The following is a 15,160-nucleotide window of genomic DNA, read 5'->3' as shown; positions in this document are numbered from 1 at the left end:
GTGGTAGCCAGGGTTTTGTTTTATTTGTTTTATCTACCCCCTGCTGAACCTACCCGTTTTATGATGTTACATTATTTAATGTTATTGTATTTTATAACTAACTTCAATTGGCAATAGTCATCCTAAGGGCTAGAATGGTGGGATATAAAATCAAATTTTAAAGCAAGGATAGCACAAGAAATGAATATTACGACTACTGCAACAGGGCCAAGTATTTGAGTGGCCTTCCTAAAACACTGCTTTGCTTCTGATGTACAACCATGACAACTATTTCCAGTCACCAATGTCTTCTGACCAGGCGCTCCAAATTCCTTATCCCCCATCAATATAACCAAACCTTACAGCCAAGCCCAATGGCTCACTCTTTTGAATGCGCAAACTATCTGCCCTCTATGGCTATCTATAAAGAGTGCATTTGCTTCTAATCTTTCTGCACTGAATGTCAACGGCATTAAATTTGCATCTGAAACCAAGAATGACCTTCAGGCTCTACAGTCTTGTTAATTCTCTTTTGAGTTCTTGAGCCTTCTTTTATCCAGAATATCAAATTAACTAGCTAAGCTTCCTTGGGGTCAGAAGGAAAAGGGTGAACAGAGAATGTGAGGATATGAGCAGAGCAGATAGACCCTTGTGCTCCATGATGACTGTGTCCCATTGGCAGGGCTTTATTAAAAGTACATTTTCCTCCTTGGCTGGGAAGTTTCATTGCCTAACTTCTCCTGGCATACACGTGTATGCAAAAATCCAATAGTTTCAAGACCAAGATTCTTAACCTAAGCAGTTTGGGCTTCTGTTCTTTTCATGTATGACACCAAGATGTGGCAGGCTTTTTGACATTAAACATTCAGGCTGAAGTGGCTGTTGATGCACAGAACTAGGGTGCTGCTGAGACCAATGTGTATATTCCATGCTGAAACAAGGTAAGGTAAAAGGTAAAGGACCCCTGGACGGTTAAGTCCAGTCAAAGGCGACTAAGGGGTTGCGGAACTCATCTTGCTTCAGGCCAACGGAGCCGGCGTTTGTCTGCAGACAGCTTTCTGAGTCATGTGGCCAGTATGACTAAACCACGTCTGACACAACGGGACACCATGGTGGAAACCAGAGCGCATGGAAACACTGTTTACCTTCCCCGCCACAATGGTACCTATTTATCTACTTGCACTAGTGTGGTTTCGAACTGCTAGGTTGGCAGGAACTAGGACAGAGCAATGGGAGCTCACCCTGTTGTGGGGATTCAAACCGCCGACTTTCTAATCGGCAAGCCCAAGAAGCTCAGTGGTTTTAGACCACAGCACCACCCGGGTCCTGTGCTGAAACAAAGTGGCAGCTGAGGACGTCAGCTCAGGTACATCTAGGGAAAGGCTTCATACTTTACACTAGGAAAAAGAAAACGGGAAGCAAACGAATGGGAGAAGTGCGCTGCACAGACATTTCCCCAGTGCAATAGTAATTCCTGCGTTGCAGGGGGTGGACTAGATGATGCTCACAGTCACTTCCAACTCTACAATCAGGGTTCAAATGTAAGGTCTCACTCTTAGCAGCAAAGCTTCATTTTAATTCAGATATTGCCATGAGTGCTCTGCCTGATTTTAATTCATAAAAACAAATTGTGACCTTTAGCAGAAGTATGGGAAATGCTGTTTCTGTTTGTACACTCGCACAAATAGTCCACACATCACAGACTAGTTCTTACTACTCTTTCTTGAAGCAACAGCCCTTGTCCAAGTCACACTTGCATGTGGTCATATCAGATAACTAAGGGATTGGATTTCCTCTGCGTGGCAAGCCACCAGCCAGCTCCAGTATTAAGGGAGAAGTAAACATACGTAGATTCTGCTTGCTCCTTTCTGATAATTTATACCAGGGTAACACACCTGCAGAAGCTTTAGAGGAGGAATGAGAACTGCTTGTGATAGGTTGTTTTTGACTTTGTCATCCCTAAGCATTGGCCATGCTGGCTGAGGCAAGTTCAATAATACCTGGAGTGCCACAGGTTTCCCATTCCTACTTTAGAGGAAAGGGATGGGCTCTTATAGTTACCAAAAAAAAAAAAAAAAAAAAGCACAAAAAATCCTCTGCCCATTTAGTGTACCAATTCAACAGTACAGTACTGTAATTGTTCTACCCAGCCACTATGATTCAAAGAAAGCTGGTAGGACACGTCCTGCATAACATTTTCCTGGTTAGTGTTTCTCCTTCAAATGAGCTTCTTCACACTGCTTCTACAGAACCAAACTTCTGCAACAAAGAGGTAAAACAACAATGTTCTCATGAAAACCTTTCTGGCTTTGTTGCTTATCATTTTGCAGTACCCATCAAAGTGCATTTATGCTTTCCTCTTGAGCTCCTGTGAGAGAAGCTTGCAAATCCCAGAAAATGTGTCAACATGGCAAGCGAGTCTAGGAATTAAGGGTCCTGGGCACCTAGAAAAGGGGTGGCAAAGATCACTAAAATCTGAAGACTAAGCAACATGTAGGTATTACTCACCTAGAAACAGATAATCCACATTTCTGAGTGACCGCTGACCCATATGCAAAAATGTGACTTTAGGGTAGAAGCAGGCTAGGGTTTGTTATCCATGACAACTAACCCCAAAAAAGTTTTGAATTCATATTGAAGATAAACTGGATCCACTGCAGCCCTTTCAAAAGCAGAAAGTGCAAGTGCTTGGCAGAGGTAGGATTATAGGCTCTAAATTCCCAACAATAGAAGTCTTGTTTGCCCAGATGGGCTTATCCCACCAATCAGACTGTAGTCTGTGGACATAGGAGAAATTGTAGCTTTGTGCTCCCTTAGGAAAAGCGATGCCCCTTAAGGTAAAAGAGAAATCATTCATTTATTACATCCCAGCCTTTCCCCAAGTTGCTCTCCTCAAGGACCTCTGGCTTAGCCTCACAAGCCTGTGAAGACTATGCTGAGTAATTGGGCCAAGTAAGCATAATGGCTGACTGGGGATTTGAACCCAGATCTCCTCCAGTCTGACATTCTGACCACTACACCATGCTAGCTTTCATAACAGCCTTTACTCAGGAACTTTCCACCATCACCTATGTATAACTAATGGAGAATCTCTAGTCCAGCTACAAAGTATGATTTAGGAAGGGGAAAACCCTCTAAGCTGAAGAGAGAACAGGAAACCTAGAGACTTCTCCCATGAGAGACTTATCTAAAGCAAGTAGGAGGTGAAGATAAAGACAGATAAGTGTAAATCAATTTCCTTACTGTCAGACAGAGTCTATGACACAGCAGCAGGCTTGCTGTGGCTTGATTGAGTAATATAGGGTTCAGACCAGTTCAGATCACTCCGTCATTACTTATAGATTTACACTGACTTTTAAGAAGGCTCATACTTCTTTGCCACTTAGAAGTTACTACTAGTATCCCAAGGTTGCAAGCCGCTTTGAGATTTGTTTTCCCCTTAAAAATATAAAGCAATATAGAAATGAAATGGATAATAAGAATTACACACACAACAAGGAATAATATCGATATATTTTAGAATTTTTTTACAAACATTATTTGATTAAAACACAAAATGAGTGAGAAATGGATTACATAGTAATAGAGTTGACATTAGTCCTTTGGTGACATGCCATGTTTAAATGCATGTTTAAAAAGAGAGCCCATCCAGTGTTGTGCAATCACAGCTGAAGCATGCCTTGCTTCCTATCCACACAGAATCTACTGCCCCATATTAATTGTGGTATTCTGCTGTAGGAAATGAGATTGCCTGTCAGCAAGAGCAAAACAGTGGCAGAATCAGTTACCGGTATGTTAGAGACCAATTAAGACAAGACACCTTTTCTACTATCCAAATGGTAGGAAATTGGCAGAGTGTCACTCCCATAACTCAAGAACATACAAGGGAGCTTTTCTTCAATTAGCTGTAAAATCAGTATAGATCTTATTAATGCACACTTTGCCATTTGCTCATGTATATTACTATTATTTCTCGTAGCTTATGACCATCCTATATTATGCTGGAGAATCTGAAGAGGCAAGCACCATTGTGAGCATTTTAAAATTATAACACCCCAGAACTCAAATTCATCAGGCAGCAAATAGGCACTTTCTTCCCTTTTCAACTCCATATCTGTGCTTTCTCTAACCATTAATTCAGTCACATGCGGCAAAACTGGCCACTTACAAAGGCACAGAGCAGAGGCAGGCAATATGGTGCCTCCAGATGCTGCTGGATCCCAATTGTCAGCCCACTAGTCAGGGAAGATGGGAAGATGTAACATCTGCAGGGTACCACCCCTGCCCCCGAGCCAGAAGAATTCAAATAGTATTTTTAAAAACAATACCGCAAATACTTTAAAAAATACTGACCACTAGTTTCAGTTAATCAATTAGGTGTTCATCAAGGCAAATAATAATAATAACAATAATAATTATTCTGAAGGTGGAAGAATGCTTTATCTCTAGAGAATGCAAAGTTAGTCTAGTGAAGGAATATCATCTGCAGCAACTGGACTCAGATTAACAATGGGTGTGAAACTGGCCAATATCTTCTTCACTGCTGCTTTTTCGCTGGCTAATATGCAGAAAGCTCAGCCAGACATGACACTTAATCTTCAGGCTTCTGCAGACACAAGCTTTACATGGTAAATGCAAGTGGAGGGAGAATTCCTAAAGTGGTACAAGGACTGCCACTTTTATCTGGCAGTACTCCTATGTTCAACATCCTGAACAGCTACAAGATGAGCAGAAAATCAACAAATACTGCTCCCTCCATCAATGTACCTGTTACAGTTATACATGCCATGCAAATAGAAAGGGGCATAGGAACTCTGGCCATAAAAACAAAGGAAATGGACTTAAACAATGTACCACTTTATTGCTTAAGTGATACCAGCCCCTTAACAAAGGGAGTTCTGTGATGTCTTAAGGCCTAGACCTGATTAAGAGTTTACCTAGATGCAAGAAATATTAACACCCTCTCAGAATACTGCACATCTCTGAAATGAAACACCATCATCTTCATATTAGGCAAGAGCAAAGCTATTTTAGGAAACAGGTGTCCACCATCTCGCTATTTGAGATTGCACAGTGATTTCTCCAACTTGGAGCTTGTACAGTAAAATGGCAACGTAATAAAACCACCAATAAAGGACTTATGATCCTGTACTCCATTTCTACTGAAGTCTGGCCCCTGCTTAGGAAGATTTTATAAATGCAATAACCACAACATCTAGCAACGACATGTATGTATCAAACAACTACCACAGACAGCGCTTTTGTACAAATTTCCATCATATCAAGCAAGAACACTTTGGAATCAAGGCAGTTCACACATTCAGTTGCAAAACAGGAACAGGACATGAGAACCAGGATCAAATATTATGGCTTTCAAATAAATAGTGGTTATCTAGTCAATCAGGTCTTTCCCAGCAAATATTCATTTGAACAGAGAATTATGGGGCACATAGGCTCATGAAAAATCCAGTTCCAAAGTTCGTAAGGCTGAATGCACAACAGCAATTTACTTCTTTATCCAAGCAGCATCAAACTGTGCGGCTAAATCCCCTTGTGTTCCCCTTTTGTTCCCCTAGCTCTTTACCTGTAGCTTAACTGCACAGCAGTCACCCGAAAAGAGCTTTCAAAGTATATAATCTTGATGAAGTGTGTTTCCCCCTGGTTCATTTTTCACAGATCAAAAATAAAGAGTCTGTGCCTGACAAAGGTGTTGAACAAATTAAAAAGAGAGAGAGAAGTGCATAGAAAGCTGGGGCAGTTCAATCTTCTCTACATAGCCCTCACAGAGCCATGATTTATGACCGGCATTGGAGTAAATGTTAGTTTTAATATCCACGGCTGTTAACTGGGCCTGGTGAGAGGCACCAATGGCTTCCAGCATTGTCAAGGAGAGTTAAATGAAATGTATTTAACACTGGAGGATGGCGAATGACTGCTGGAGTTCCCCACAGGTCTTAAAGATCAATGTGTATTTCGGTCAACGGTGCAGAGACGTCCTTGTGCATTACTGGGGAGGTGATATAGCTCAATGGCAGAACACATGCTCTGCATGTAGAAGGTTCCACATTCAATCCCCTGAAAGTCCTATTAAGAAGGATCAGTGAACAGAGCGGGGAAGGAGGACACTGGAAACCCACTGCAGGTCAAGAGCAGGCAGACCAATGGTCTGAGGCAGGTTCATGTGCTCAAGATGGGACAGCTAGGAGCTTTGCAGGGTAAGTTTAAGGCCTGTCCTGCCTTTGCAAATAGGCACTTGGTTATTCAAGATCTCTTACTAGAAAGAAAGCCAAGGGCTAGAGGTCAAAATAAGTGCAATAAGTTGGTGTGCTATAGAAATATTTTAGATATACAGTGCAGGGGCATGCTGCTAGCATTTCCCTGTCCAAAAATGGTGGAGAGTGTCAGGCTTTTCAGTACAGTGTGATCACAATTTTCTCCAGCTTTCCTTCCAGAAACAGGTATATGGTCCTTTCAAAGTATTCGGCCTCTACAGTTTCACATACCAGTTCCTCTGTTTGAACCTTTCCGAGAAAGAGAGGGTGGGGGCGGGGAAATCCCACCACCAACAGAGGAGACTTTCTTTGCTTGCTCAGCTGAGCAAAGAGGTAGATGTTCAGAGACATTTTCTTCAGGTGCCGACAGAAAAGAATTAGAACTGGCACTAGGGTACTGGTGAAATGCAACAGTGGACTTAAGATTCACCCTCTAGCTGCACTTTGGCCAGATGTTTTTGACAGCTGAAACAAAGAGATACATCGTGTTAGTTTTGCTCCACTACATGCTCTATAACAGAAACAGGGCGAAGTTTAAGACTGCCAAAACAGAGTCCCAGGAGAACTCCACATGCAGCATTAATTTCCAGTGAATCAAACCCACAAAAACCAAGAAAGTTGTAGAATTTGCCCAGGATAGTGACGCTAGAGCAGAGGGAACAGGCTGTAGGCATTTTATCCCTATCAGAAAGACTGTAGTCCAACTGGTAGATTTTTATGTTATTTAAACATCTATTTTTAAAAGATGCTATAGAGACCTGACACCTATTACATGAACTTTAGCATTAGGAAGCTACAGCCCCTATGTCAGAGGTTTCCAAAGATTTTTGCCAAGCCCTTTTTGTCCATTTGAGCTTTGTAGGAGCCTGCTTTAAAGATGCAAGCTGACAAGTCCTTCTTATGAGGCATTCATCTGCATTTTCTCGTTTGCCACTCAGCTTTCTGACTCTTGCCGTCTCCTACGCCTACTTTGCAAAACTTGTCTTTATCACTGTCCTTCAAAATAAGAGATTTCTTCAAAAACACTGTGCCCTCATATTTCTCAATCACTTGTTTAGCAGAAACTGCCACCCACCTGATCACATCACAAGGCACGAGAGTCCCATGCAGCCTTGATTCCCATCTTCACTGCTGTTGAGTCTTTTCATCCGATACTGGCGGATCTCCCTCACCAGTGTGTAAAAGGCATCTTCAACACCCTGAACGGGAAAGATATTCTGGTCAGAAACAAGTGCTTCTGGGCCTAGGAGATGTTTTCTTTGTTGCCCCTTCTCCACACATCCCTCTTGAAAGGTTTCATGTCAAATTTACCGAGCGGCGGACTGCATTACAGTAGTCGGCAGAATCAATGCAAGAAATAGGGGAACCCTCCCCCCACATTCTCCCTTATATACACCCACCCCCATTCACGCATAAAAACATACATAAACCTTAATCCCCACTATTCGTTCATTCATTCACATTCACTCATGAACAACAGCAGCCATTGGACTTGAAAATAAAACACTGAAGCTGAGGTTCAGAAGGTGATTTTTGTGGGTATTACAGCACATGGGGGGAGGGTTAATCCTTCCCTCCCTAACTGTAATTACCATGAAGATTGCCCTCCCCTACCTGTGTGGCAAATAGGCTTAAAAAGAGCTTCATATTTTGAGCCAACATGAGGGTGATGTTGTTGTTTTTGAAACCTAACTGCCACACCTGAAAGGGGTGTGTGTGTGCCACACGTGCCATGGAAGTCTAACCCTTTCCTCCCAAGCCACAAACGTGCCCACAAGACATCAATCAGGTAGGCTTGGAAAAAAGCCTCCTATTAACATTAATTAGAATGTTTCAGGCCTGATTGCTGCATGCATGGCATTTGGGGCAGTGGAGAGGGGAGAAAAGGGTTAACCCCAGCTGTGATTCCCCCCAGAAAGAGTCATTCCTACATGACAAGGTAAAGGTAAAGGGACCCCTGAACATTAGGTCCAGTCGTGGCCAACTCTGGGGTTGCAGCGCTCATCTCGCTCTATGGGCCAAGGGAGCCGGCGTACAGCTTCCAGGTCATGTGGCCACCATGACTAAGCCGCTTCTGGCGAACCAGAGCAGCGCACGGAAATGCTGTTTACCTTCCCGCCGGAGCGGTACCTATTTATCTACTTGCACTTTGACGTGCTTTCGAACTGCTAGGTGGGCAGGAGCAGGGACTGAGTAACGGGAGCTCACCCCGTCGCGGGGATTCAAACCGCTGACCTTCTGATCAGCAAGTCCTAGGCTCTGTGGTTTAACCCACAGCGCCACCCGCATCCCTACATGACAAATAGGGTTTAAAAAAAGCTTCCACTTTCATCAGTGGAATCTTACTCCTCACAATCAGGATGTGTGCTTGTTTTTTGTGTGTGTTTTTTAAGGTTCCAAGTTTATGCAGCCTATAGGATAGTACTCCTACCAACAAGCTCCAACCCTCTGCCTGCCTAGTGCTGGCTTCTCAATCAGTGTACCAGAACAGTGCTGGCAGTTCTCAAGAGAGCAAAGCAGAAGCACAAGAATCCATTACCTGTCTTGTTTTGGCAGATGTCTCAATGAAGGGAATCCCATAGCTCTTGGCTACTTCATGAGCTTGTTTGGTATCTACTGTCCGTGTTGGCAAGTCGCATTTGTTTCCCACTAACACCATTGGTACGTCTTCAGAATCTTTCACTCTTTTAATCTGCTCTCTGGAGAAATGGGTGGGAAGAGATCACAGCCTCTATGTTTCAATTTTACATGCTGTTAAAATTGTCATTGCTCCCAAAACACGGCAGCTGCACCTGGCTGCTTCTCTTCTGACTTCAGATAATGAAAAATCCTGCAGTTCAGAGCAATGCCATAAGGTGGGTTTATGATATCACATGATTGCATAATTTCATATAAGCTGTCCTTCTGAACTGAAAGTGGGATAGAAATCAAATCAGCATACCATTAACTATATGAACCAGGTAATGAGAACAGAAAGGTGCTCCAACCATCCTTTTATTCACCTGAGTATGATCCTCTCCATCCCTTCCTATGCCAGGGCAGCTATCATAATGGTCCCCTATTTCTCCAGAAATATTTGAATAGAATCATAGAGTTGGAAGAGACCACAAGGGCCATCGAGTCCAACCCCCTGCCAAGCAGGAAACACCATCAGAGCACTCCTGACATATGGTTGTCAAGCCTCTGCTTAAAGACCTCCAAAGAAGGAGACTCCACCACACTCCTTGGCAGCAAATTCCACTGTCGAATATTTTGATCAGGTAACGGTATTTGATTGATTTATGAGCAAAAACCTGTTGAACAGCATATTCAGCTGTACATATACTCCTGAGCTTTTGAATGCGCAGTTTGATTTCAAACCACACAGGCAAATGAAAATGCTTTATCAGATAGCAGCTGACTGACAGGTGGGCAGCCCTCACCTAATTGTCAAAACAGTCTATGGGGGTTGGGGGAGGTCAGGATCTGACCTGCTGGCAGGATCAAGTTACTACCTCTGTTCTAGACATGACTACCAACTGCTTTAGAAATACAGTCTATTCAAGGGCTACGGTGGATTTTGGCTCAGCACTAGCACGCAGCTGTGCCTTTCCTACCTCCTTCCTGCAAGCACAGCTTACCTGTAAAGATTGATATCTGCAAATGATTTGCTGTTGTTGATGGCGAACACACATAGAAAGCCTTCCCCAGTTCTCATGTACTGATCTCTCATGGCGCTATACTCTTCTTGCCCTGCTGTGTCCAGGATATCTAACAAACAGGTCTCTCCATCAATAACTACCTGTTTACGGTAAGAGTCCTGTGGGAAAGAAGTATAGTTTCAGGACTAAGCACGATCTGATCCACCAAATCCTGTTTGCCACACACTTCAACACACTGTGATGATCCACAGTTTCAAAATCAGCCCTTCTCCAATCTTTACTGTATTTGGTGATTAAAGGATGACGTGCTTCCAGAAGCATGAGCTGTTCGGGATTCCACACATGCCTATTTGTTCAATCAACTGAAGAACCTCGCGATCTCTTTTCAAACAAGAAAAGATATCAGTTGAGATTTTGAAAACATGGGAGTTTCTGGTAAAGTTCCAGAAACCAAACTTAGAACAAGGGAGGAATCTGTGTCCCAGTTCTGGGAGAGCTCTGTCCCTCAACCTTTTATTCCTACAGCTATCTCTGCCCCCAATCTCTCCCAATTCTTTGCCAAATAATTCCCAAAACTCAAATATTTTAATTTGGTTACACATACTGGGTGGTGTCTGGCTAAATCATACTCAGAGTAGATCCATCGGAACCAATGGATTTATGTTAGCATAACTAATTTAATCCCACTGATTTCAATTATTTAAAAAGATACCACTGATTAACAGTTAAGCAGATCTGAAAAATTATCAATACTTTTGCAAAAAAGTTCTGAGCTTTCTGATATTATAAGGATAAATGAATCCATATTTTCTGTCCACTTCTCTAAAGACGGGATAAGTTTAATGAGTGTGAGACTCTGGGTTTCTAACACTTAGCACTGACGACAGTATGCTGCACCTCTTGTAGCAGCACAGCAAACACAAGAAACATAGGTTCATATCATGCACGCACAGTCAATAAGGTCCCAAGGCTGAAAATGCCTGCAGGAGCTCACCTCTATAGTGGGATCATATTCATCTACAAAGTGATTCTGGATGAGCTGGATGGTTAGGGCACTTTTCCCAACACCACCAGCTCCTACCACCACCAGCTTGTATTCAGTCATCGCCCTCCTCAGGGACCTGTTGGTAGGACAGATACATTAGCAGAGCCAAGATCTCAAAGAAAGCGTCTTTCAGAAACACATAGCAAATGCAGAGACAGAATAAAAATTCTGAACACCCAACGTGTTTGGTACTGTAGTAATCAGCTAGAGGGCTTTACCACAGGCTGAAAGGCAGATGATAAATTAAACAAAACAAGGCCAAACCCAGTCTGAGAATTCATGGATGATTGATCTGGACCCAAATCGCCCCCAATACAGGCTCAGCAGTGTAAAATAATAAGATCCTAGACCTGGGCTGCAATATTGTACACATTTACCTGAGAGAAAGTTCTGTGGAGTTTACTTTTGAGTAGGCATGGACAGGATTGTCCATGGCTCAAATCCATTCTCTACCACAGGAGTGGAGAAGCTTGGTCAGCCCCTGGCCACATTCCCTGCACGGCAACCTGTCTGGGGCCACATGCCAGTAGTGAGCATGGCCAGAACATTAGTGGGGGGAGCAACTGTAGATATATGTTTGTACTGTAAGTTACACATCCCTCTCTTAACTCCAGCCAGGCAAACAAGAAATGTTATCAGAAGTCAAATGTGCATTCCAGACAGGCAAAAATATTTAAGGAGGGGTGTGGCTCGGGAGTGTGTGTGGCCTAGGAAGAGTCTTGTGGGCCAGGTAGAGAGGCCTGGCCCCTGGGCCTGAGGGTCCCCTTACTCTCACAATACAGTGAAGCAGTTTAGGTTGAACGGCAGCTTGCACAAGGCCACTAAGGAACTTCTACAGTGGAAAGAAAGTTACTGGGTGGTGCTGGGCAAGCTACTGCTCAACCTAAACTGATGTGAGAATAAGATGAAAAATATGTAAATGATTTCTGAATAGGAAACTGAGACAATTTTGAGATGGATGAAGATAACCCAGCTGAAACTCAATTCTGAAAAGATAGAGCTGCTCTGAATGAGGATCTGGCTGATCTGGATAGAGAGGTACAACTGGCCTCAGATTGCATTGCATTTCCTGAAGGGTGATATCAAAATTTGTAGTTTGAAGTGCAGCTGACATCTGTTATTAGCAGATTTGTATGGCCTCAACATTATGTCATCCTTAAAAACTTCTCTTTTGGTCCAATTTCTCTTAAAGGTTGCTCTTTTAGAATTGGTAATTTTGGTGCAGAGAGTTCTGTATTAGCAATGTATACTGATGTTTTTAAACTGTTTTCAAACTAGCTTAGGTTTTTTAATGACTGTAAATGCTGCTGCTGTTATATTTTGTATATGTACGGTTTTATGGTGCTGCAATCTGCACTGGATGGCTTTGCACAGAAGGCTAGCATACAAATGATTTTATAAATAGAAATGTTGTTTTAATACAGAGCATACAGTGAATAGATTCAGGCGGTGTCTCGTGTCAAAATGTAAACATTTCAGGACACAAACTTGTGGCAGAGAAAGCTACCAAGCCACAATGGCTATCTTCCACCTCCACTGACAGCATTCGGTGCACCTCCAAATACCAGTGGCTGGGAATCGCAGGTGGGCAGAGTGCTGTTGCGCCCGTGTCCTGCTTTCGGGCTTCCCACCGGCACCTGTCCCACCACTGTGGGTACAGGATGTTAGACTACTAGAGGGACCACTGGCCTGATCCATCATCAGGGCTCTTCTTTCCTTCAATCGCGTCTAGCCTGCGACTGCCAACATCTGATGTCCAGAGGGGGACAAAGGCGAGCCCCGCTTGGCAGCCCCACACCCCATCTCTCTGCACGCCTTGGGACCACCAAGGGCAGCCGGGCAGCCCCCGGAGGACCCTTCCCCATACGAGCAGGACAGCGAAAGGGGGTCGCCCACCAAGCCCTCAGGCTGCCGGACCCCAAACGCATAGAGCCGCTGAGATAGAGCCCCCAGCAGTCCGCATGGAGGTCCAGGGGAGAAGCGGCTTCAGCGGAAGGGACGGGCACACCCAACCCTGGCAGCGAACGAAGAGCCGCCCAAGGCAGCGTCTCCCGGCACCAGGCGGAGAAAGGCAGCGCCGCACCTTCCCGACCAGCCCCTCAGCCCGAAGGGGCGACGGGGCTGCCCTGCCTCCCCCTTTCCTCGTTACGACTCGCCTCTCACCTCACTTCCAGGCTCCGCAGCCGCCAGAACGCCCTTCCCAAGATCGGTCCTTCCGACCCGCCGTACGGTTGACGTCATCCCCCGGCGCCGGAAGCATTCGGAGACGTCGCTCGCTTGGGCGGGGCTAACTGAAAGCAAGGGCTCCGTGGGGAGCGCTGGGCGGCTGGGTGTTGTTGTCCTTCTGCCTGACGAGAGCAGGGTGGGAGGAGGGCTCGCGGGACGGCGCTTCCCACCCCAGTTGCGGCAAGTAGGAAGGAAGGACAGCGCCGGATTCGTTCCGGCAGGACTCCGAAGCCAAACGCAATGCTCCAGCCCCGGGAGTTGATGGAAGTGGCTTTCTTCAGGACCACAGCAGTGGCTTATGGAGCCAGGTGGCCCTGAACTGTAGCTCTTCGTCTGTTGTTGGTCTACACGGATCGGGAGTGGGGTTCCTAAGATGGTTGGATGGCGCCTTGTACGCCGCCGCCTCCTCCTGCACCAGCTTAGCTGCAGTCCTACAGCCAAGCTGGTGCCAAACGTGTTGCTCTGCTTTCCTAGGGAAACCCAGCCAGATGGGCGGGGTATCATCATCACCATCCTTTGGGCTACATCAGCAAAACTGGGAGGGAGGCCTTGCCGTCTGGGCAGCCCAAAACCTCCATACACAATGCCCAAGCTTTCGCCCTGGGGAGGTCACTTTGCAGCGGTTGGACTTCACCCCTGAGTCACACTCCATTCTTGAGGCAGATGGAGGCCAACATCATCATCCCTGCCCATCAGGCACACTTGTGTGTCCATTGTAGCCACTGCTGCATGTTCTCACAATGATCTCATGCTGCCCTTTTAAAGTGGTCATGGCAGGGGATTGAATGCAGGACCTTGCACATGTTATCACTTACAGAGCACGGGTCCCACTGGAGTGTAAATGAAACGAATTGAACTTTTCAAAATCCCTTCTCACTAGAAGATGGTGTGCTTTTGTGAAAATGTGCTCTTGGCATGGTGTCCCACCCTCGCTCTTCTTCCCTTTTCTCACTGTGTGAACAGACCAGCGCCACAGTTCTTTACCCGTCACCTCTGAATCCAGCTAGACTTGGCTTCTAGTCAAGCCTCTTAAGATAGGAGAGGGGGAGATAATATACTGAAAACACATTTTACACCCAACACCCACCCTATAATGGCCAATAGGTACTTCATGACACTTGTAAAATCACAGTGGGCACCCAGTGATCACCATTATAGCAAAAATAGTATATATGCCTAACATAAGCAAGTGTTTTACAAAATCATGTATAGAGATAGTGAATAAAGGGGAACCTTATCCACAAACACTTGAAATCAGTTACATAATGAAGCTGAAATTCATTAGATTCAGCAAAGCCAAAATAAAGTTACTTTCTTACAATATAATTAACAAGATCCTATGTAAACTACTTTGAGGGTTGTTTTTTTACAATCAAGCAGTGTATAAATTTTAATAAATAAATAAAACATCAATTCAAAACTGTTCAGAGAAAGTAATAGCAGCTGATTTGTGTACACAACACATGCACAACAGCAGGAATCTGTTAATTGATTTCTTGTTCTTGTGCCTTCTGGAAACATCTAGTTGGCAACATCCTAGACATGTTGACCAACTTTAGAGAGTGATCAGTTTTTACCAAAGCACTTATACTTTGTATAAACAAATAGCTGCATATATACTACACACTGAGAATAACTATTGTCAGAATCTGTCTATGGACTCATTTATCAGTCTGATAATTTCACTGTAGAAAGGATTTATGGGTAGTAGAAAATTCAGTTTTAATCAAGAGTAGACCCATTGAAATTAACAAACATGAGATTAAGTTAGGTACATTAATTTCAGCACATCTGCTCAGTGTAAAATTTAGTTAAATACTACCCATGATGAGGATGTATCAGCTATGGAAGTAACTAATCACTTGGTACCATTATTTGAAGATATATCATGCTTTTGCTAGCAGTATTCCTGCCTACCACCCCCCACCCCCCAAATAAAGTAAGCTTTCAGACAATGCCTTTGGTTTATTTAGAGATAGTTCTGAAGTTGATGGCAT

General features: G+C 44.2%; 1 protein-coding gene across 1 annotated transcript; it reads right to left on the bottom strand.

Annotated features, from left to right (window-relative positions):
* Positions 1–3,473: 3,473 nt before the first annotated feature.
* Positions 3,474–13,213, bottom strand: NRAS (NRAS proto-oncogene, GTPase). Its single transcript, XM_083508743.1, has 6 exons — positions 13,101–13,213; positions 10,887–11,013; positions 9,872–10,050; positions 8,791–8,950; positions 7,327–7,450; positions 3,474–6,716 (listed from the first exon to the last, which is right to left on the bottom strand). The coding sequence occupies exons 2-5, from the start codon at positions 10,995–10,997 to the stop codon at positions 7,331–7,333; spliced, it is 570 nt and encodes a 189-aa protein (XP_083364869.1). The 5' UTR covers positions 10,998–11,013; positions 13,101–13,213; the 3' UTR covers positions 3,474–6,716; positions 7,327–7,330.
* Between the last annotated feature and the right edge of the window lie 1,947 nt (positions 13,214–15,160).

The sequence above is a fragment of the Podarcis liolepis genome (genome assembly GCF_965112155.1).
Source record: "Podarcis liolepis genome assembly, chromosome: 6".
NCBI lineage: Eukaryota > Metazoa > Chordata > Lepidosauria > Squamata > Lacertidae > Podarcis > Podarcis liolepis.
Note: the sequence above shows the minus strand (reverse complement) of the source record. Positions and strands in the feature narration are given on the sequence as shown.

Bases quoted from the DNA above. Each gene is read 5' to 3' on its own strand.
- NRAS (XM_083508743.1), bottom strand. From the start codon at position 10,997: ATGACTGAATACAAGCTGGTGGTGGTAGGAGCTGGTGGTGTTGGGAAA. The intron at 10,051-10,886 runs GTGAGCTCCTGC...TCTTTCCCACAG, and splicing joins AATATGATCCCACTATAGAG to GACTCTTACCGTAAACAGGT. The intron at 8,951-9,871 runs GTAAGCTGTGCT...CCATTTCTCCAG, and splicing joins GCAGATATCAATCTTTACAG to AGAGCAGATTAAAAGAGTGA.